Source organism: Ranitomeya imitator, chromosome 5 (assembly GCF_032444005.1).
Source record: "Ranitomeya imitator isolate aRanImi1 chromosome 5, aRanImi1.pri, whole genome shotgun sequence".
In the NCBI taxonomy this organism is placed as follows: Eukaryota; Metazoa; Chordata; class Amphibia; order Anura; family Dendrobatidae; genus Ranitomeya; species Ranitomeya imitator.
In genome coordinates, this window is record NC_091286.1 from 43,404,865 (window position 1) to 43,428,757 (window position 23,893).

General features: G+C 51.0%; 1 protein-coding gene across 1 annotated transcript in view; it reads right to left on the bottom strand.

Annotated features, from left to right (window-relative positions):
- The window catches only part of LRPPRC (leucine rich pentatricopeptide repeat containing), a 179,083-nt gene extending 159,568 nt beyond the window's left edge, over window positions 1-19,515 (bottom strand). The window contains exons 1-9 of the mRNA XM_069768609.1: window positions 19,368-19,515; window positions 13,734-13,933; window positions 12,679-12,801; window positions 11,622-11,743; window positions 9,955-10,013; window positions 9,117-9,203; window positions 8,821-8,947; window positions 7,464-7,599; window positions 6,444-6,598 (exon numbers count right to left, since the gene is read on the bottom strand). Coding sequence (XP_069624710.1) covers window positions 6,444-6,598; window positions 7,464-7,599; window positions 8,821-8,947; window positions 9,117-9,203; window positions 9,955-10,013; window positions 11,622-11,743; window positions 12,679-12,801; window positions 13,734-13,933; window positions 19,368-19,462 — 1,104 coding nt within the window. The 5' untranslated portion in view covers window positions 19,463-19,515. The remainder of the gene's footprint in view (window positions 1-6,443; window positions 6,599-7,463; window positions 7,600-8,820; window positions 8,948-9,116; window positions 9,204-9,954; window positions 10,014-11,621; window positions 11,744-12,678; window positions 12,802-13,733; window positions 13,934-19,367) is intronic.
- Window positions 19,516-23,893: the final 4,378 nt, after the last annotated feature.

Below are 23,893 nucleotides of genomic sequence, written 5' to 3' on the forward strand. Positions count from 1 at the left end.
GAGAGAGCGAGAGAGAGAGACGAGGCGCGCGAGAGAGAGAGAGAGAGACGAGCGCGAGCGAGAGAGAGAGGGGGAGAGAGAGAGACGAGGCGCGCGAGAGAGAGAGAGAGAGAGACGAGGCGCGCGAGAGAGAGAGAGAGAGACGAGGCGCGCGAGAGAGAGAGAGAGAGAGAGAGAGAGAGAGAGAGAGAGAGAGAGAGAGAGAGAGAGAGAGAGAGAGAGAGAGAGAGGCGCGAGAGAGAGAGAGAGAGAGAGAGAGACGAGGCGCGAGAGAGAGAGACGAGGCGCGAGAGAGAGAGAGAGACGAGGCGCGAGAGAGAGAGAGAGAGACGAGGCGCGAGAGAGAGAGAGAGAGAGAGAGAGAGAGAGACGAGGCGCGCGAGAGAGAGAGAGAGAGAGAGAGAGAGAGAGAGAGACGAGCGCGAGAGAGAGAGAGACGAGGGAGAGAGAGAGAGAGAGAGAGAGCGAGAGAGAGAGACGAGGCGCGAGGAGAGAGAGAGAGAGAGCGAGAGAGAGAGAGAGAGAGAGACGAGGCGCGCGAGAGAGAGAGAGAGCGAGAGAGAGAGACGAGGCGGCGCGAGAGAGAGAGAGAGAGAGAGAGACGAGGCGCGCGAGAGAGAGAGAGAGAGAGAGACGAGGCGCGCGAGAGAGAGAGAGAGAGACGAGGCGCGAGAGAGAGAGAGGCGCGAGAGAGAGACGAGGCGCGAGAGAGAGAGAGACGAGGGCGCGAGAGAGAGAGACGAGGCGCGAGAGAGAGAGACGAGGGCGCGAGAGAGAGACGAGGCGCGCGAGAGAGAGAGAGAGAGAGACGAGGCGCGAGAGAGAGAGAGACGAGGGCGCGAGAGAGAGAGACGAGCGGCGCGAGAGAGAGAGACGGGGCGCGAGAGAGAGAGACGAGGCGCGAGAGAGAGAGACGAGGCGCGAGAGAGAGAGAGACGAGGCGCGAGAGAGAGAGACGAGGCGCGAGAGAGAGAGACGAGGCGCGAGAGAGAGAGACGAGGCGCGAGAGAGAGAGACGAGGCGCGAGAGAGAGAGACGAGGGCGCGAGAGAGAGAGACGAGGCGCGAGAGAGAGAGACGAGGCGCGAGAGAGAGAGACGAGGCGCGAGAGAGAGAGACGAGGCGCAGAGAGAGAGACGAGGCGCGAGAGAGAGAGACGAGCGCGCGAGAGAGAGAGACGAGGCGCGAGAGAGAGAGACGAGGCGCGAGAGAGAGAGACGAGGCGCGAGAGAGAGAGACGAGGCGCGAGAGAGAGAGACGAGGCGCGAGAGAGAGACGAGGCGCGAGAGAGAGAGACGAGGCGCGAGAGAGAGACGAGCGCGAGAGACGAGACGAGAGAGAGAGACGAGGCGCGAGAGAGAGAGAGAGACGAGGCGCGAGAGAGAGAGAGACGAGGCGCGAGAGAGAGAGAGACGAGGCGCGAGAGAGAGAGACGAGGCGCGAGAGAGAGAGACGAGGCGCGAGAGAGAGAGACGAGGCGCGAGAGAGAGAGACGAGGCGCGAGAGAGAGAGACGAGGCGCAGAGAGAGAGACGAGGCGCGAGAGAGAGAGACGAGGCGCGAGAGAGAGAGACGAGGCGCGAGAGAGAGAGACGAGGCGCGAGAGAGAGAGACGAGGCGCGAGAGAGAGAGACGAGGCGCGAGAGAGAGAGACGAGGCGCGAGAGAGAGAGACGAGGCGCGAGAGAGAGAGACGAGGCGCGAGAGAGAGAGACGAGGCGCGAGAGAGAGAGACGAGGCGCGAGAGAGAGAGACGAGGCGCGAGAGAGAGAGACGAGGCGCGAGAGAGAGAGACGAGGCGCGAGAGAGAGAGACGAGGCGCGAGAGAGAGAGACGAGGCGCGCGAGAGAGAGACGAGGCGCGAGAGAGAGAGACGAGGGCGCGCGAGAGAGAGAGAGAGAGAGAGAGAGACGAGCGCGAGAGAGAGAGAGAGAGAGAGAGACGAGGCGCGCGAGAGAGAGAGAGAGGAGCGAGAGAGAGAGACGAGGCGCGCGAGAGAGAGAGAGAGAGAGAGAGAGAGAGAGAGACGAGGCGCGCGAGAGAGAGAGAGAGAGAGAGACGAGGCGCGAGAGAGAGAGAGAGAGAGAGACGAGACGCGAGAGAGCGAGACGAGAGAGAGAGACGAGGCGCGAGAGACGAGACGAGAGAGAGACGAGGCGCGCGAGAGAGAGAGACGAGGGCGCGAGAGAGAGAGACGAGGCGCGAGAGAGAGAGAGACGAGGCGCGAGAGAGAGAGAGACGAGGCGCGAGAGAGAGAGACGAGGGCGCGAGAGAGAGAGAGAGACGAGGCGCGAGGAGAGAGAGAGACGAGGCGCGAGAGAGAGAGACGAGGCGCGAGAGAGAGAGACGAGGCGCGAGAGAGAGAGAGACGAGGCGCGAGAGAGAGAGACGAGGCGCGAGAGAGAGAGACGAGGCGCGAGAGAGAGAGACGAGGCGCGAGAGAGAGAGACGAGGCGCGAGAGAGAGAGACGAGGCGCGAGAGAGAGAGACGAGGCGCGAGAGAGAGAGACGAGGCGCGAGAGAGAGAGACGAGGCGCGAGAGAGAGAGACGAGGCGCGAGAGAGAGAGACGAGGCGCGAGAGAGAGAGACGAGGCGCGAGAGAGAGAGACGAGGCGCGAGAGAGAGAGACGAGGCGCGAGAGAGAGAGACGAGGCGCGAGAGGAGAGAGACGAGGCGCGAGAGAGAGAGACGAGGCGCGAGAGAGAGAGACGAGGCGCGAGAGAGAAGAGACGAGGCGCGAGAGAGAGAGAGACGAGGCGCGAGAGAGAGAGAGACGAGGCGCGAGAGAGACGAGAGAGACGAGGCGCGAGAGAGAGAGAGACGAGGCGCGAGAGAGAGAGACGAGGCGCGAGAGAGAGAGACGAGGCGCGAGAGAGAGAGAGACGAGGCGCGAGAGAGAGAGACGAGGCGCGAGAGAGAGAGACGAGGCGCGAGAGAGAGAGACGAGGCGCGAGAGAGAGAGAGACGAGGCGCGAGAGAGAGAGACGAGGCGCGAGAGAGAGAGACGAGGCGCGAGAGAGAGACGAGGCGCGAGAGAGAGAGACGAGGCGCGAGAGAGAGAGACGAGGCGCGAGAGAGAGAGACGAGGCGCGAGAGAGAGAGACGAGGCGCGAGAGAGAGAGACGAGGCGCGAGAGAGAGAGACGAGGCGCGAGAGAGAGAGACGAGGCGCGAGAGAGAGAGAGACGAGGCGCGAGAGAGAGAGACGAGGCGCGAGAGAGAGGAGACGAGGCGCGAGAGAGAGAGACGAGGCCGCGAGAGAGAGAGACGAGGCGCGAGAGAGAGAGAGACGAGGCGCGAGAGAGAGAGAGACGAGGCGCGAGAGAGAGGAGAGAGAGGACGAGAGAGAGAGAGACGAGGCGCGAGAGAGAGAGAGAGACGAGGCGCGAGAGAGAGAGAGAGAGACGAGGCGCGAGAGAGAGAGAGAGAGCGAGGAGAGAGAGAGACGAGGGCGCGAGAGAGAGAGAGAGAGAGAGACGAGGCGCGAGAGAGAGAGACGAGGCGCGAGAGAGAGACGAGGCGCGAGAGAGACGAGGCAGAGAGAGACGAGAGAGAGAGAGACGAGGCGCGAGAGAGAGAGACGAGGCGCGAGAGAGAGAGACGAGGCGCGAGAGAGAGACGAGGCGCGAGAGAGGAGACGAGGCGCGAGAGAGAGACGAGGCGCGAGAGAGAGAGGAGAGAGAGACGAGGCCGAGAGAGAGAGACGAGGCGCGAGAGAGAGAGAGACGAGGCGCGAGAGAGAGAGAGACGAGGCGCGAGAGAGAGAGAGACGAGGCGCGAGAGAGAGAGAGAGAGAGAGACGAGGCGCGAGAGAGAGAGAGACGAGGCGCGAGAGAGAGAGACGAGGCGCGAGAGAGAGAGAGACGAGGCGCGAGAGAGAGAGAGACGAGGCGCGAGAGAGAGAGACGAGGCGCGAGAGAGAGAGAGACGAGGCGCGAGAGAGAGAGACGAGGCGCGAGAGAGAGAGAGACGAGAGCCGAGAGAGAGAGAGACGAGGCGCGAGAGAGAGAGAGACGAGAGAGCGCGAGAGCGAGAGAGAGAGAGACGAGGCGCGAGAGGAGAGAGAGAGACGAGGGCGCGAGAGAGAGAGAGAGGGCGAGAGAGAGAGAGACGAGGCGCGAGAGAGAGAGAGAGAGGAGAGGGCGAGAGAGAGAGAGACGAGGCGCGCGAGAGAGAGAGAGGGCGCGAGAGAGAGACGAGGCGCGCGAGAGAGAGAGAGACGAGGCGCAAGAGAGAGAGAGAGAGGCGCGAGAGAGAGAGACGAGGCGCGCGAGAGAGAGAGAGGGCGCGAGAGAGAGACGAGGCGGCGAGAGAGAGAGAGACGAGGCGCAAGAGAGAGAGAGAGAGGCGCGAGAGAGAGAGACGAGGGCGCGAGAGAGAGAGACGAGGGCGCGAGAGAGAGACGAGGCGCGAGAGAGAGAGACGAGGCGAGAGAGAGAGAGACGAGGCGCGAGAGAGAGAGACGAGGCGCGAGAGAGAGAGACGAGGCGCGAGAGAGAGAGACGAGGCGCGAGAGAGAGAGACGAGGCGCGAGAGAGAGAGACGAGGCGCGAGAGAGAGAGACGAGGCGCGAGAGAGAGAGACGAGGCGCGAGAGAGAGAGACGAGGCGCGAGAGAGAGAGAGACGAGGCGCGAGAGAGAGAGACGAGGCACGAGAGAGAGAGAGACGAGGCGCGAGAGAGAGAGAGACGAGGCGCGAGAGAGAGAGAGAGAGACGAGGCGCGAGAGAGAGAGAGAGAGAGAGAGAGAGAGAGACGAGGCGCGAGAGAGAGAGAGAGAGAGAGAGAGACGAGGCGCGAGAGAGAGAGAGAGAGAGAGAGAGAGAGAGAGAGAGACGAGGCGAGAGAGAGACGAGGCGAGAGAGAGAGAGAGAGAGAGAGAGACGAGGCGCGAGAGAGAGAGACGAGGCGCGAGAGAGAGACGAGGCGCGAGAGAGAGACGAGGCGCGAGAGGGAGACGAGGCGCGAGAGGGAGACGAGGCGCGAGAGGGAGACGAGGCGCGAGAGGGAGACGAGGCGCGAGAGAGAGACGAGGCGCGAGAGGGAGACGAGGCGAGAGAGAGAGAGAGAGAGAGAGAGAGAGAGAGAGAGAGAGAGAGAGAGAGAGAGAGAGAGAGAGAGAGAGAGAGAGACGAGGCGCACGAGAGAGAGAGACGAGGCGCGAGAGAGAGAGACGAGGCGCGAGAGAGAGAGAGAGGGCGCGAGAGAGAGAGACGAGGCGCGAGAGAGAGAGAGAGAGGGCGCGAGAGAGAGAGAGAGGGCGCGAGAGAGAGAGAGAGGGCGCGAGAGAGAGAGACGAGGCGAGAGAGAGAGACGAGGCGAGAGAGAGAGAGACGAGGCGAGAGAGAGAGAGACGAGGCGAGAGAGAGAGAGACGAGGCGAGAGAGAGAGACGAGGCGAGAGAGAGAGAGACGAGGCGAGAGAGAGAGACGAGGCGAGAGAGAGAGAGACGAGGCGAGAGAGAGGAGGCGAGAGCGCGAGAGAGAGAGAGAGACACGAGGCGAGAGAGAGAGACGAGGCGAGAGAGCGAGAGAGAGAGCGAGAGAGAGAGAGAAGAGGGATGAGGCCCAAGGGAAGGCATGGAGGAAGAGAGGGAGAGGTAACTAGCAAGCAGGGAGTAGATATATCTTAGCAATACAAAAATACTTCAATTTCCTACTTTTAGATAGAACAATAGAAAGAGAAAAGTAAATACGAAGGATAAAAGCAGGGAGGAAAAAAAGAGAGCAAAGGGGAGACAAGAGGGGTAGAGATAAAAGGAGAGTGAGCAGGGGCAGATATAAGATTTTAGAAATGCCAAAATAATTTGGATTCATATTTTTTTTTTTCCCATTTCAAATAGTGAAAAGCATACGCCATCATCCTCCTTGGGAGAGGAATATTTCTATCCCAAGAGCCATGTCCTACATGTAAGGCCTCTTTCACACTTCCGTCTTTGTAGTCCCGTCGAGATGCATCGTTTTTTGAGAAAACAGGATCCTGCATGCATTTTCTCATAGACTTGTATTAGGGACGTATTGCGACGGATGGCCACACGTTTTGTCAGTCGTGCACTGGATCCTGCGGAATTTGACGGCCCGTCTTTTCCAAAAAAACGTTCCATGAAACGTTTTTTGTCTGCAGTGGAAAAACGTTCCCCGACGCCTCCTGTGGCATCCGTCGTTCCACAGAGTGGGAACCTATGGACATTGGATCCTGTGCACACTGTGAAACGCAGGAATCCAGTGACGGATGCAGTTTTTACTTCTGAGCATGCCTGGAAGCATATTCCAACCTGGGGAAAAGTCTGTCTCTCTCCCGGACGTGTTTTAACGCATCCGTCAAAACACTGAATGCGTTACACACGGTTTTCACTATTTGCACAATGTCCGTCGATACGTCACAACAACGCATTACGACGCCCGCCAGCAGACAGAAGTGTCAAAGAGGCCTAAGCGGGAAACGTACCATTTTTAAATTAACACAGTGACGGAGGACGAAATCGCCAGGCTGACTCTCGGCATTTGCATCAGCGGGTTTCCACGCACTTAGCTGTTGTGCGACCTTCAGAGCGGCATCATCATAGCCTTGAGTCAATAGCGTCAAGCAGAGATTGATGATATCTACACAAGGAAAGAAACAGGAACATGAGTGTATACAGCAGTGTTTCCCCCAAAAGGTCATGTTTTCAGGATTTGCTTAGAATTGCACAGGAGATGGAAGTATCATCAAGGCATCAGGAAATCACGGACATGTGCAACACTATGGAAATCCTGAAAACATGACCTGTTGGGGACAGCGAGGGCTGGAGTTTCGGGAAACACCGATCTACATAGTACAAAAGACATAAAAACGCAGTTAGCTTTTCCCATCCTAGGAATAGAATTCATAAAGGGATTCCTTCTTGTACTTCTATACACCAAGGAGTAGGCTTTGTAACGACTTACCTGAGCCCGTTCGCTTATCACTATTCCCTGCCTCCCACCCTCACTGTAAATCACTTTCCATATGCTTTCCAACCAAACTAAAGACTATTTGATCTGCCCTCTCTGAAAACTTAGATGCTTTCCCCTCTTCTCCGCTCTTTAACCTGTTCTGTACAACCTCTTTCCACTCCCCAATTCAATCTATAACAGATAACAGAGAGAAGCTACACGGCAAGGAGTAGCGTCCTGTTAGATCGAAGTAATAAGCAGCAGTACAACCAGAGTTGTGAAGGAGTTGCACAGACTCTACGGCAAGAAAATACGGTAGTTTTGGTTTTTTTTTTAGCTTTTTTTAATGAAGACCATTTACGAAAACAACACAAAGAATGTCAGGGTAAAAAGGTATTCATACACTTAAAGAAACTGAAGCATCACATAACTTTAGATCCATGGTGGAAGACCTGACACTTAATACCCCTTTACGTAACAGTTTTAGAGTTTCAAGCAGTGTATAATATTACAGGATTTATACGGCACTGAAATAATAAATGAGTGATACTACCTTGTGAGTAGCTTATACAATTTGGCATGTGTTCAAGCACATCAGGAACATACTGAGAGTGCCCGGACTTTGCCAGCGCCAGAATAACCGAAGTTAATTGCTTCTGTGGCACATTCACTTCACTGTCATTCAAAACCTTTAAATAAAGTAAAGCAAGTGGGAAATTAGAGCAAGAACTTCCCCCCCCCCCACCCAAAAAAAAAAAAAAACTCTGAAATTCCCTAACATAAATCCAACATCTTCATACATAAACCAGGTGTTCATTATATTCGTGTTTTTCGGGTCGGTTTTCTTCCAGAATCCACCTGAAAAAGCGTCGCCAAAAGTGAACTTAATGCACAGTAATGTCAAAACGAGACTGCTGTGCACAAGTTTTACCACTTGTTTTAAAAACTTCACGGTGCGAAAACCGTAAAACCATTAAAAGAAGGAATGTGCTCATTTTGTTGGCAGCTTTGTTTTGAAGCCAGCCGTTATCTGTAATAAATAGTAAAAAATTGCCATAAAAAAACGACAACAAAAACACCACTGGAGCGGCTTCAGGAAAATAAAAGGCTGGGTTTTTACGCAAGAGGCTTTGTGGAAAAAAAAAAAAAAAAAAAAAGACTCCGGCAGATCAGTTCACAAAGAACAAAAAAGACAGCGCCACAATGGATGGTGAAAAAATAAGAGCTTACATTTATTCTACCTCCTGTAGCGACGTTTCGAAAGGTCGCTACAGGAGGCGGAATAAATGTAAGCTCTTATTTTTTTGTTCTTTGTGGCCTTGGTACTGTCCGGGATGGGCTCCCTGGTTTTGGACGTGCGCCCTTGTGTCCGCTGAGACCTTCAATCTATAAAGAGAAGGGTGCGGTTTTGACTTTTGTTTTGACTCCCGCAGATCAGTTGTCAGATAAAAGAATGGAACAAAAAGATTGGCAGGTTCCTCATCCAGTGGCCACATGAGTAGTCCGCGGCTGCCGCACACGAGACCTGTGAATATCCTACTACCATAGACCTTCCTGCGCCTCTTGATTAGTGACGTCCATCACAAGAAGCGCCAGGGACGATGCAGGTAGCGCCTCTTCAGAATAAACATGGCCCATTTATCAACGGATCGTTGCAGCTTCCCTAACCCCCTGCGATCTGTCGTCACCAGATCCTCCATGCGGTCACTTTTTAGTGTTACAGGACCTCTCCTGGCACAGCAGGAGCAGTTTTCTGCAGTGATTTTCTGCTCAAGTTAATAGGGAGGGGATAAAGGTGGGACCCCAATCTGTGATACTCATGCCCAAATAGAACATATGCAATGTTGGTGTAAAGCATTCTGCTGATGAAACAAACGTGGCATAAAACCGTACAAAGCTGCAACATGTACCTGTCTGATGTTCTCAATATCGCCACTCTCAGCATACGCGTTTAATAATGCAACGTATGTGCTCCATCGCGGCTCGATCCCAGCGCTCTGCATGATCGACGGGACGTTCTTCGCACTTTCCATGTCGCTGCAATACAGCAAAAGGATTGTTATACAGAACAATGCATACATCAGGCGCCTCAAGGAGCATCTAACCGCGAATAGCATGAGTAGTATGGATAGTAGCCGGGGTGAAAAATACCAAAACTCGGCTTCACCCATTGTCTATTGGTGGTAATGACGTTCGTGTATCTTACCCTGCTCTGGCGTGTCCTTTAATCAGAGAGTTGAAGACGTCCTCAGTGATGGGAAAATTCTTGCTTTTCATGAATCCTAAAATTTTGCTGAAAAAAAAAAAAAAAAAAGTTTGATATAATTTCCATGTATAGGCACATTTACACCCATTTTCATTTTGGTTTTCTTCTTCTCGCCTTCCAAGAGCCACTGATTTTTTTATTTCTTTATTTCCTCAAAATAGCTGTATGATGGTTTGTCTCTTAAGTGACAAAATCATATACTGAAAAGGAGCGGGGGGGTTCCAAGTGTGGTGCGAAAAAAAAAATAGATAAAAATTAAAAAAAAAAATTTAAAAAAAATATATTTAATTTAAAAAAAACACGCACAAAAAAAAAAAAAATTGCTATAAAAGCTGTAATTTTTTTATCATTACCATTTAGGGATCTAGTTTAGATGAGGGGAAATAATTATAAAAAAAGAAAAAAAAAAAAAAGGTGTTCTATCATTTTCACCATACAAGCTAAGTATATTGATATTTTATTCGTATGCTAAATTATGCACGCAGAGATACCAAATATGAAAAAATTATATTTTTTTCATCTCGTTATTTACATTTAAGAAAAGGTTTTGTAACACTAATGATCTACACTATGAAGCCCGTCCACATGCTGAGCTTCATGTCAGTACAAAAATGGTGAATCACAACCGTGTCAAGGTGTGATGATGGCGCTACAACGTGCCACGGTCCAGTCTAAACTTTTTTTTCTTATTTTTTAATGCTGCTTTCAGGCTAAAAGTCCTATCCACTGAAGACCTTCCCGCCATGTGGAAAAGTCCCAGGCCGCATTTACTACACACCTTGCACCATCGATGTCTCCTTCACTGCAATAAGCTGCAATGAGCCCCTGATAAGTGCCCTGAAAATCAAAGAAAAGTCGTCATCACGTTGGCTTCCAGCAAAGAGAATGGTCTCTGTAGGATTTTCTGTATTGTGATTGTATGTGTATATTAGATTTTACTGTATTTGGTGTCATCACTCGACACTTCTGACTTTACTCCATTACTAACAATAGGGTCATATGAGGCTGCTGGTACCGGTCAGAAACCTGCGGTCGGGCTGGGAGCTGCAGACGTCACAGACCTTACAATACAGCCGGTGTACAATCCTGGGAATAAAACCCTTAAAATTCACCGCTGATTTGCAGCCAGATCCAGTGGGGTTTCAATACCACAAACCTGCATGAACTTACAGGACAATATATGTGAATGGGGCTTTAACAAAGATCTTCCACACAGAGGAAAATATCCACATAAAAACAAAAAAAAAAAATTTAAAAAAAATGGGCGTGCTGCAGCAAATTCATGAAATTGCAAAAATGCCAATGATCTGCAACATTTGCAGCAATTTTAAATCAAAACCTGCATATGTCCCATGAGGATTTCAATGTGCATTCTGCTAATTCTTCTCCCCAAACAAATGTATCTAAGCACTAACAGGCAGGTAATCGGAACGTACCTGCCTGTTCTTCCTCGGCGCAGAGTGATCACAGACGGCTCCTGCCGGGGACGCAGAAGCTTCCGCTGACATCACGTCTACAGAGCAGAGGCTTCTTTTCCGGTCCACTGTCAACGAGGAGGGACTCCCAAGGTCATTTTTAATTTCAGCCTTTCCTGCTGCCTAACTGGGGGAGCCGGTTGTCAATGAGAGTGACCTCAGATGTCCAACCCCGTTGTGTAAGCAGAGGTAGCTGAATCTCAGGCAGGAGCGGTATGTGACCGCTCTATGCCAGGGAAGAACAGCACCCAAGGCAGGTAAAGTCACAATTACCTGCCTATTAGTGCTTAGATACATTATTTTTTATTATTATTATTTCTGCCAAGTCCCAGATACCCCCCTCATAGCCAATAAAAAGTTTTTTTTCTGGTTTGTTTGTATATTTTCTTGGCATCCTTTTGATTGGATGGAACCTAGTATGGAGTAAATTTCATCAGGATCCCCTACAAAGAAGTGACATGCCTTTTCTTTTTCTCCACCAGGTGTTTTTGAAGACCTCTTTCGGGGCAAAAAAAAAAAAAAATGATTGAAAGACCTTTCTTCGGATTTGTGCACATGAAAGTCTCTTTGCCGAGTTTTTGGAGCAGAAAGTTTGAGATTTGAAGAGTTTCCAAAACTCCATATGCACATAGCCTTATATGAACAACAAACTGGATTTCCCACAAAAATTACTACGGTAATAAAAAAAGTTTCTCCAAGTATTTTTTTTTTTGGTGGGTTCTGAAGAGGATTGCGGAGCAGATACCCTCCAAAAAGCTCAGTGTGTGTATATGGCCTGACGGTGGAGGTCAGATGATGCACAAACAGGAAAGCAGCAGGATCCTGAATGTAGATGGGGTTAATAAGCATCTGAAAATCAGGACAAATGTCTCAGAAACATATTTCCAGCAAAATATTATAATCTTTCCAAAAAGACTGACATGTTGTAAATCCTAGAAATGTTCCCCCCTCATTACAGCACATCGCCCACCTGATCAGGCTCCACATTAGCAGCTTCCATATTGGCCAGGAATTCAGTGGGTGAGAACACGTGTTCATTCTGTATGTAGACGTCCAGCAGCGTGTTGTAATGGCTAACGTTCAACTCTACTCCTAAAAAGAAAAAAAAAAGAAAAAAAAAAATTTGTATAATATATATATATATATATATATATATATATATATATATATATATATATATATATATATATATATATATATATATATATATATATATATACACACACACTCACATATACATAATCCATTTAATGGTCTTGTGTCCTGAGCAGTGCAGACAGATGGGGGGGGATGCACTTCGCATATCAAGGGTTAAATCAGAAACAGGATATAGGGTCAGTTACTAAAATAGCCCCCAGACTGTGTCCTCACCACTTTTCAATGGGAAATATGGGTTTTCCTGAAGACAAAGGTATCCCATATACATCAGATAGGGGATGAATTACTGGTCATTGGGGGTCCGACCGCATGAGAACCAAACTCTGCAGAGACCTGTCTCAAATGGGAAGGACTCGACATCCGCTCCATTCACTCTCTAGGGAACTAACAGATACAGCCAAGTATTGTACTCCGCTTTCTCCGTCAGTCTCATAGAGGTCTAACATGCAAACTTGCCCCCTATTCAGGACGGGGACACTGCAGAACCACAGTCTCAGGATCCCACTGATCAGTGTGTAATCCCTTAACCTCTCAGTAGGGGGCGACACTATCGTGGGAAGAACTCTTTAGTGGGAGCTCAGCCAAGTCATGAAAGGTGAGGTCTGATGAAAACCGACCCTGTCCTATGAAGACATATGAACCTCATAGGATGGGGGGCGGGGGTCACCGTATCTGGTGAGGTCCATCCATCCAGGTACTAAATGGCAAGCCATTCATGCCGATGTCGTACTACGTTTCCCCTGTGACCGCCGCCATTTGCTGGATGTGAAAGAGTTTTGTCTGGGACGAGAAAACCATTTACACTACAAGCAACAAAATAAAGAAAAAGAAAAAAATAAGGCAGAAGTAACAAAAAAACAGATTCGTACCCAAATCCTTCAGCTTTGTCCAAATATTGGTGGCCACCTCCGTTCGCTCCACCAGGGCCGTCTCTGGCATAAATGAGCCACAGGCGCGCAGGAAGAACCACGCCTGGTTACTGTTGGGTTTACCTAAAATAAAAATATATATAAAGCATTATATTAATCAACTATATCTCTAAACTATTTTCAAGATCTCCGTTTTGCTGTTAATGAATGTAAATGTTCGAGACCATTCGGAAAGCAGAGAGAACGTGTATTTAGGCTCCGCTACACTAGGAAGTCTTATTTATATGTTTGCGTCTTTTGGGGGACTGGTGGCGTTGATTTTTTTAGGTTTTTTTTTTAGAATAGACCTTATAAACTAAAAAGACTCAGTAGTCATACTCAAATTTGGATGTTACCACCTATACTTGGAATAGGCAATAACTTCATGATCACTGGGGGTCCGACCGATCCCAAAAACCAAGTGAGTGGAGCGGAACTGCTACTTCATTCATGCGTAGCGGGAGTGTCAAAGACCAGCCGAGCCTCGCTGATTGTTGGGGTGGCCATCTTACCTAAGCAGCTTTCCCCCCTCGCCGCCAAGATTCAGAAATATGATTTACAGCAGGTGCTCATTGACATCCATGAAGAGTATGTTGCGGGCATGCTCTGTGACCTGCGCAGAGGTCCGTGCGCAGGAAGGAGGAGAGGGTGAGCTCTGACCATCACTTTTTATGAATAGCAGATTCTGTGATATCTATATAGAAAAGTGGAACCAGACATTGTAATCCTGTCTGTGATGATAATGAGAACTGCTGAAAAGTGATCTGTACAGAACAGGAAGGGTCAGCTGATTGTCAGAGGGAAAACTGCAAGGTTTCAGGATAAATTTAATTCTTATTTATTCTTTTTTTTTTTTTTTTTTTTTTTTTTAAGTAGACCATCACATGAAAACTTAATAAAAATATTAAAAATTCATAGAAATTCTATGGAACATAAAAACTTAAGAGGTCATTTTCTGATGACACATTCCCTTTAAAAATTGCTTGCAAGTGTACACAGGGAACTTTAATTTGTACCTGTTTTGCAGACTTCTTCAAAAGTTCTCAGCAGCTTTTGTTTGCCGACACGTCCACTTCTCTTCAGCTTGGATCCCATCAGATGTATTGACCACCCTTCCTGCCATGTCCGGACCCTGGCTACCGCAGCCGCCTCGGCTTCTGAGCTTCCCTTCTCTTGTGCAACCACTGTGAATAATCTGGAGGAGCTGCTCAGGCATCTGAAGGAATAATAGAAGAAGAAGTAAAGGTACAAAACATTGAGAATGTTCCTGCAATGCTTTGCATCCACACTTCTACCTAAGGAAATAGTGGTATCGTAGGAGATACTTATCCCCCCCAATAAATCAATAAATATTATACCTTTTCTTTGCATAGATTCAATATCCAGCCATGAAAAATTGAGAAGCCGTATGCAAAACAGACTGGATGTGCGCTGGAGGCGTGTCAATGCACATAGAAGACAAAGCAGGAGCACAGACACGCCCCAGTGCACGGACCGGCTGATTGGGCTTCTACAGTAGATACATTACCATCGGATCTCGAATAAAAAGGGAATCATCTTTATAGAGGCTAAAGGCAATAAAGCCGCATACTATTTCTATATGTAAAAGGGCGCAGACAGGTTCCCTTGAAGAAGAGAGAACCTTTGGGGTATTAAAAAAAAAAACAAAAAAAAAACGGATAACCTCTCGAGACAGAGACACAAGCACAAATTTTGGTGCACAAATTTGTGTAACCTATTAAGTTCTCTCTGGCCTATAGTCACTGGCCCCAGGGCAGAGCTCAGCAAGATGTGTCCGAGAAAATCCAATGCAAATTATAGCAAAAATCTGCGCCTGGTTAATCACAATGCACCCATCTACAAAAGAGCAAGTAGTCCGACAGTAACCGTGCATGTTATTAATCTGCAAGATCTTCACTGACATAGGAGATGGAAACCTGCACCACAGACCTTACAATACAGACAGGCGCCAGAAGGGCGCCACAGAGCCGGAGCCAGGCGCCAAAAGGGCGCCACAGAGCCAGGCGCCAAAAGGGCGCCACAGAGCCAGGCGCCAAAAGGGCGCCACAGAGCCAGGCGCCAAAAGGGCGCCACAGAGCCAGGCGCCAAAAGGGCGCCACAGAGCCAGGCGCCAAAAGGGCGCCACAGAGCCAGGCGCCAAAAGGGCGCCACAGAGCCAGGCGCCAAAAGGGCGCCACAGAGCCAGGCGCCAAAAGGGCGCCACAGAGCCAGGCGCCAATAGGGCGCCACAGAGCCAGGCGCCAATAGGGCGCCACAGAGCCAGGCGCCAAAAGGGCGCCACAGAGCCAGGCGCCAAAAGGGCGCCACAGAGCCAGGCGCCAAAAGGGCGCCACAGAGCCAGGCGCCAAAAGGGCGCCACAGAGCCAGGCGCCAAAAGGGCGCCACAGAGCCAGGCGCCAAAAGGGCGCCACAGAGCCAGGCGCCAAAAGGGCGTCACAGAGCCAGGCGCCAAAAGGGCGCCACAGAGCCAGGCGCCAAAAGGGCGCCACAGAGCCAGGCGCCAAAAGGGCGCCACAGGCAGGCAAAACCCATCACCAGGGGCATCACATCAAGATAGAAAACCCACAACACTGCATCAGAGCCAAGCTCAAACCCGAAGCCCAACAAAGTCTGCACCAGGGTCAGATATGAACCCTTCACAGCATCAGTACCTGGCATGAATCCTGCATCCTGGTACCAGCTATTTTCAGGCACGAGCTCCACATTAGTGATGAGCGAACATGTTATCCAGTATCTCAGGCGTCCTCCAATAATGTGTTTGAGTCCCTGCAGCTGTTATACAGCCTCAACACGTGGGGATTCCCTAACAAACAGGCAATCGCCGCATGTGCTGAGGCGATCCAACAGCTGCAGGGATCCAACAGCCGCAGGGATCCAACAGCCGCAGGGATCCAACAGCCGCAGGGATCCAACAGCCGCAGGGATCCAACAGCCGCAGGGATCCAACAGCCGCAGGGATCCAACAGCCGCAGGGATCCAACAGCCGCAGGGATCCAACAGCCGCAGGGATCCAACAGCCGCAGGGATCCAACAGCCGCAGGGACTCGAACACATTATCCAAACTCGTTCGCTCATCACTATTCCACACACTACTGACGGCCACAAAACCTGTGCCAGTGCCCGGCATTTATCCTTTTCACCGCAGCAGGGCAAAAATCTGTACCGGGACTAGGAACAAATCCACACAGCTCAGCACTGATGGTGCTCGCCAGGCATAAACCTCCTTATCCCAGTAGTGCCAGCGCTCATCAGATGTACACTCCCATATGACGGCAGTGCTAGTGCTCCTCAGGAATAAATTCCCTTATCCCGACGCTCTTCAGGGGTAAACCCTCTTATCTTAGGCATAATCCCCCTCTTAGCCAGTGTCAGTGCTCATCAGGCATTAACCCCTTTATTCCAGCAGTGCCAGCGCAAACCTCCTTACCCCTGTAGTGCCTGGCGCTCATCAGGCATAAACCCAGGCCTTATTCAAGCAGTGACTATGTTCATCCAGTGTATAACCCCTTATCCTGGTAGTGCCAGTGCTCGTCAGGCGCATACCCCCTAATCCTGGTAGTGCCAGTGCTCGTCAGGCGCATAGCCCCTAATCCTGGTAGTGCCAGTGCTCATCAGGCGCATAGCCCCTAATCCTGGTAGTGCCGGTGCTCACCAGGCGCATACCCCCTAATCCTGGTAGTGTGTGCTCATCAGGCATATACCCCCTAAACCTGGTAGGGCCAGTGCTCATCAAGCGTATACCCCCTAATCCTGGTAGTGCCAGTGCTCATCAGGCGCATACCCCCTAATCCTGGTAGTGCCAGTGCTCATCAGGCGTATACCCCCTAATACTGGTAGGGCCAGTGCTCATCAGGCGTATACCCCCTAATACTGGTAGGGCCAGTGCTCATCAGGCGTATACCCCTTATCCCTGTAGTGCAAGCGCTCGCGAGGCGTATACCCCCTTATCCCGGCAATGCCAGTGGTCCCCAGGCGTATACCCCCTTATCCAGGCAGTGCAAGTGCTCCCCAGGTGTATACCCCCTTATCCCAGTAATGCCAGTGCTCCCCAGGCATACTCCCTTATCCCGGCAGTGCCAGTGCTCCCCAGGCATATACCCCCTCATCCCGGCAGTGCCAGTGCTCCCCAGGCGTATACCCCCTCATCCCGGCAGTGCCAGTGCTCTCCCGGGGTATACCCCCTTATCCCGGTAGTGCCAGTGCTCACGAGGCATACTCCCTTATCACGGTAGTGCCAGTGCTCCCCAGGGGTATACCACCTTATCCCGGCAGTGCCAGTGCTCCCCAGGGGTATACCCCTTATCCCGGTAGTCCCAGTGCTCCCCAGGCATATAACCCCTTATCCCGGCAGTGCCAGTGCTCAACAGGCATATACCCCCTTATCCCGATAGTGCCAGTGCTCCCCAGGGGTATACCCCCTTATCCCGGCAGTGCCAGTGCTCCCCAGGTGTATACCCCCTTATCCCAGCAGTGCCAGTGCTCCCCAGGTGTATACCCCCTTATCCCGGCAGTGCCAGTGCTCCCCAGGTGTATACCCCCTTATCCCGGTAGTGTCAGCGCTCCCAGGCATACTCCCTTATCCAGGCACTGCCAGTGCTCCCCAGGCATACCCCCTTATCCCGGTAATGCCAGTGCTCCCCCAGGCGTATACCCCCCTATCCCGGCAGTGCCAGTGCTCCCCAGGTGTATACCCCTTTATCCCGGTAATGCCAGTGCTCCCCAGGCATATACCCCCTTATCCCGGCAGTGCCAGTGCTCTCCCGGGGTATACCCCCTTATCCCGGTAGTGCCAGTGCTCACGAGGCATACTCCCTTATCACGGTAGTGCCAGTGGTCCCCAGGGGTATACCACCTTATCCCGGCAGTGCCAGTGCTCCCCAGGAGTATAACCCTTATCCCGGTAGTGCCAGTGCTCCCCAGGGGTATACCCCTTATCCCGGTAGTGCCAGTGCTCCCCAGGCATATAACCCCTTATCCCGGCAGTGCCAGTGCTCAACAGGCGTATACTCCCTTATCCCAGAAGTACTAGTGCTCACCAGGCGTATACCCCCTTATCCCGATAGTGCCAGTGCTCCCCAGGGGTATACCCCCTTATCCCGGCAGTGCCAGTGCTCCCCAGGCATATACCCCCTCATCCCGGCAGTGCCAGTGCTCCCCTGGCGTATACCCCCCATCCCGGTAGTGCCAGTGCTCCCCAGGCGTATACCCCCTTATCCCGGCAATACTAGCGCTCCTCAGGCGTATACCCCCTTATCCCGGCAGTACTAGCGCTCCTCAGGCGTATACCCCCTTATCCCGGTAGTGCCAGTGCTCCCCAGGTGTATACCCCCTTATCCCGGTAGTGCCAGTGCTCCCCAGGCGTATACCCCCGTATCCCGGTAGTGCCAGTGCTCCCCAGGTGTATACCCCCTTATCCCGGTAGTGCCAGTGCTCCCCAGGCGTATACCCACTTATCCCGGTAGTGCCAGTGCTCATCAGGCGTATACCCACTTATCCCGGTAGTGCCAGTGCTCCCCAGGCGTATACCCACTTATCCCGGTAGTGCCAGTGCTCCCCAGGTGTATACCCCCTTATCCCGGTAGTGCCAGTGCTCCCCAGGTGTATACCCCCTTATCCCGGTAGTGCCAGTGCTCCCCAGGTGTATACCCCCTTATCCCGGTAGTGCCAGTGCTCCCCAGGCGTATACCCCCTTATCCCGGTAGTGCCAGTGCTCCCCAGGTGTATACCCCCTTATCCCGGTAGTGCCAGTGCTCATCAGGCGTATACCCTCTTATCCCGGTAGTGCCAGTGCTCCCCAGGCGTATACCCACTTATCCCGGTAGTGCCAGTGCTCCCCAGGTGTATACCCCCTTATCCCGGTAGTGCCAGTGCTCCCCAGGTGTATACCCCCTTATCCCGGTAGTGCCAGTGCTCCCCAGGCGTATACCCCCTTATCCCGGTAGTGCCAGTGCTCCCCAGGTGTATACCCCCTTATCCCGGTAGTGCCAGTGCTCATCAGGCGTATACCCTCTTATCCCGGTAGTGCCAGTGCTCCCCAGGCGTATACCCACTTATCCCGGTAGTGCCAGTGCTCCCCAGGTGTATACCCCCTTATCCCGGTAGTGCCAGTGCTCCCCAGGTGTATACCCCCTTATCCCGGTAGTGCCAGTGCTCCCCAGGCGTATACCCCCTTATCCCGGTAGTGCCAGTGCTCCCCAGGTGTATACCCCCTTATCCCGGTAGTGCCAGTGCTCCCCAGGTGTATACCCACTTATCCCGGTAGTGCCAGTGCTCCCCAGGCGTATACCCCCTTATCCCGGTAGTGCCAGTGCTCCCCAGGCGTATACCCACTTATCCCGGTAGTGCCAGTGCTCCCCAGGTGTATACCCCCTTATCCCGGTAGTGCCAGTGCTCCCCAGGCGTATACCCCCTTATCCCGGCAGTACTAGCGCTCCTCAGGCACTTTGGCACCAGGTACAGTCTCCCGATCCTAGCAGTACCGCCAGGCACAAAGTCTGCACCAGAATCAGGTGTGACCCCGGCAGCAGAACAACCTTGGGCAGCGCGGCTCATCCCGCACACAGCCGCCCCCGGGCCGCCCGCACACGGCACACACACACACACACACACACACACAAGCAGGCAGGCACCTGGCTGGCAGGACGCTGGGCCGCCGGGAGTAGGCTGGCAGCAGGCGCGCTCCGTGGCGAAGAACAAACCGGGCACCAGCCAGTAGAGCTGCCATGTTGATCGGAGCGCACGCCGGCCAAGGACAGTGAGAGCACGTGACAGCCAGGAACGCTCAATGCTGGAGGAGGGGGGGACGTGACGTCACTGTGGAGCGGCCCCGGGAGCGGCAAGAATAATAGACCGTCAGACCGGAGTAGAGAGAAAAGGACGGTGTAATCATTTATACAGGGTCGCATTCTGGGGTCGAGTGCATGTTTTGCATAGCCAAGGGTGTAATAAAATAAAGTGTGTTCCCCTCAGAATTTTCTGTTGTAGTGGTACAGTTCAATCGGAAGTGGCCAACCATGAGCTGTCCCTGCGTGGCGGCATCACGCATCTCCCTGCCGTCGTCCATTCCTGATGAGTGAACCAAATCTCAGGGATAGTTTTCAGAAAAATCTTACCACGGGCATAATAAAAAGTGAACAAAAAAAACTTTATTAACATCTGAACTCTAACGACGAGGAGATGCACAGAGCAACTTTATTTTTTGTACTTTTATTTTTCCAGGGGCTTGTTTTTGTTTGTTTTTTAGTGGAAACCATTCACTTCAACAAATAAGGGATTGAAAAACGTAAAGAAAAAAGTGCTGCGAATGGTGACAAAAATACAAGTCCGCCATTGTTTTTTGGGTTGAGTTTCAATTTTACTGTGTTGATAGTGCGGCAGGGTTGCCACTAGGAATTTCGGGGCCCCATACTGGCAACATTTTTGGCCCCCGTCCAGGCTACACCCCAGCTCCGCCTTCACATCTCAAACCTTCCACAGTCCCACCGCCCACTCTTGGAAAAACTCATCTTCTGCACCCCGTCCTCACCAATCTGATATTAACAATTCCCGGCAGACACCAGATCACACACATAGCCAGCAGCTTTTGTTTTGGCCAAAAAGATTTTTAAGCCGCCACCACAAGGTAGACTCTTTGGGCATTGCCCTACTCTAACCTAGTAAACATTTCTTAAAATATCCTATACTGTTTTTAGGTATATTTTTATTTTCTTTAAGGGAATGACTCATATTTTTTACGTTGACCATTAATACCACATACAAGGGACAAATACCATCACACCATGACCATATCACATATTATCATCACATAGTGACCAAATAATACTACACACAGGGAGAAATACCTCCACACCATGACCAGGCCACATATTACCATTTACGACCACATAGTGATGGAATAATACCACATACAAGGGACAAATACCTTCATACCATGACCAGATGACATATTACCACTAGTGATGAGCGAGTATACTCGTTGCTCGGGTTTTCCCAAGCACGCTCGGGTGGTCTCCGAGTATTTGTTAGTGCTCAGAGATTTTGTTTTTGTTGACGCGGCTGCATGATTTACCGCTGCTAGCCAGCCTGAGTACATGTGGGGGTTGCCTGGTTGCTAGGGAATCCCTGTCATGATATGTACTTTTGCCCTGTCCTGTATTTGAATAATATGCCATTTGATGTATGTAACTGTTCTCTGGTTTCTATTAGCTGTAATTTATGTATTTTCTTGTGCTGGGAGATCACCTGTAACAATATGTCTCCTTCCCCCAATACTTGCAGCCCTCAGCTCTAATGTAATTAAGCTTTGTCAACACCACTAGTGAAAGAATAGCCATTCTTCCTCACAGCAGGTGGCTAGTCAAATGTACATACTACATAGACTACGTGGAGCCCACCAGTCTAGAATCTTCTGGTGGACCCAACCATTGAATAGAAGGTGTGACCCCTACCCCCTTCATGGGCGGATCCCAGGAGCGCAGACAATCCATTCTTATTTTGAGATCAGATGTGAGTTGATCCTTGAAGGAGAAGGAGTGGGGATTCTTAGCTGAGGCAAGACCCCACGCCCATCTGGGACTGCGGAAGCGAACAGGGCGAGACTTGAGCTGAGGACATATCTCGTCGTTCGTGAGATTGTTTTGGGATCCCTTGGACTAATTGTGGACTATTGCTTTGTTACCTGGCACAAGGATTATCGGGAGGTGCCCCGAACCTGTTCCATTGGACTAATTGTGGACTCTGTAGATCTACCTGCATGTGTTGTTCCAGCGTTCTTGATAATAAATCTGTGGAATCATCCCTTGGCCTGTTGTCCCTTCTTGCTCTGCCGTACACCCCGTCACAAACTGGTTGGCAGCAGTGGGACCAGAGCAGAAGGAATGGAGGACAATGGCCCAACATCAGGAACCAACACCGCAGAGTACAAGAACTGGACTTTGGGGAGCCTACAATCAAAGGCCCGTGAAGTAGGAGTCTGTTTTAAGGGACTCTCCAAGGAGCAGCTTATTGAGGCTTTGGAAGGAGTTCACCTGCAAGACGACGCTGAGGAAGGATCCTCACAGCAAATGGAGGAAAGACTGCAGCCGGAGGTAAATACCCAAAAAAGTCAGTGGGTTGTGTGGTACGAGGAGGAGTTGGCATTGCTGGGAGAAGAGGCCACCATAGACTATAAGAAAGAGGCCATTCACCGAGCTCAAGAGAGGGAGAGGGAGGCCATTCACAGAGCCGAGGAGAGGGAGGCCATTCACAGAGCCGAGGAGAGGGAGGTCATTCACAGAGCCGAGGAGAGGGAGGCCATTCACAGAGCCGAGGAGAGGGAGGCCATTCACAGAGCCAAGGACAGAGCTCAGGAGATCTCAAACAAAATAACCGTATGCACTACTGGTGAAATGGTGCTAAGGTTAGGTTCCCACACCTTTAGACAGTATAATGAAAAGAACCTAGCACTCAACTTGATGCTTTTAGTGCATAATTTATTGTAGTAGTACCCAAACGTTTCGGTCCTTCATAACGGACCTTCATCAGTAAACGTACTAGTAAGTGGAAAATGAGACCATAGGGTCATGGGGCACTAAAAGAGCAGCGTCTTTAGAGTAAGGCCGGATAGGTATGGTAATGCTAGTTTAGCAGAGTAACATAACATAGTAACATAGTTAGTAAGGCCGAAAAAGGACATTTGTCCATCCAGTTCAGCCTATATTCCATCATAATAAATACCCAGATCTACGTCCTTCTACAAAACCTAATAATTGTATGATACAATATTGTTCTGCTCCAGGAAGACATCCAGGCCTCTCTTGAACCCCTCGACTGAGTTCGCCATCACCACCTCCTCAGGCAAGCAATTCCAGATTCTCACTGCCCTAACAGTAAAGAATCCTCTTCTATGTTGGTGGAAAAACCTTCTCTCCTCCAGACGCAAAGAATGCCCCCTTGTGCCCGTCACCTTCCTTGGTATAAACAGATCCTCAGCGAGATATTTGTATTGTCCCCTTATATACTTATACATGGTTATTAGATCGCCCCTCAGTCGTCTTTTTTCTAGACTAAATAATCCTAATTTCGCTAATCTATCTGGGTATTGTAGTTCTCCCATCCCCTTTATTAATTTTGTTGCCCTCCTTTGTACTCTCTCTAGTTCCATTATATCCTTCCTGAGCACCGGTGCCCAAAACTGGACACAGTACTCCATGTGCGGTCTAACTAGGGATTTGTACAGAGGCAGTATAATGCTCTCATCATGTGTATCCAGACCTCTTTTAATGCACCCCATGATCCTGTTTGCCTTGGCAGCTGCTGCCTGGCACTGGCTGCTCCAGGTAAGTTTATCATTAACTAGGATCCCCAAGTCCTTCTCCCTGTCAGATTTACCCAGTGGTTTCCCGTTCAGTGTGTAATGGTGATATTGATTCCCTCTTCCCATGTGTATAACCTTACATTTATCATTGTTAAACCTCATCTGCCACCTTTCAGCCCAAGTTTCCAACTTATCCAGATCCATCTGTAGCAGAATACTATCTTCTCTTGTATTAACTGCTTTACATAGTTTTGTATCATCTGCAAATATCGATATTTTACTGTGTAAACCTTTTACCAGATCATTAATGAATATGTTGAAGAGAACAGGTCCCAATACTGACCCCTGCGGTACCCCACTGGTCACAGCGACCCAGTTAGAGACTATACCATTTATAACCACCCTCTGCTTTCTATCACTAAGCCAGTTACTAACCCATTTACACACATGTTCCCCCAGACCAAGCATTCTCATTTTGTGTACCAACCTCTTGTGCGGCACGGTATCAAACGCTTTGGAAAAATCGAGATATACCACGTCCAATGACTCACCGTGGTCCAGCCTATAGCTTACCTCTTCATAAAAACTGATTAGATTGGTTTGACAGGAGCGATTTCTCATAAACCCATGCTGATATGGAGTTAAACAGTTATTCTCATTGAGATAATCCAGAATAACATCCCTCAGAAACCCTTCAAATATTTTACCAACAATAGAGGTTAGACTTACTGGCCTATAATTTCCAGGTTCACTTTTAGAGCCCTTTTTGAATATTGGCACCACATTTGCTATGCGCCAGTCCTGCGGAACAGACCCTGTCGCTATAGAGTCACTAAAAATAAGAAATAATGGTTTATCTAT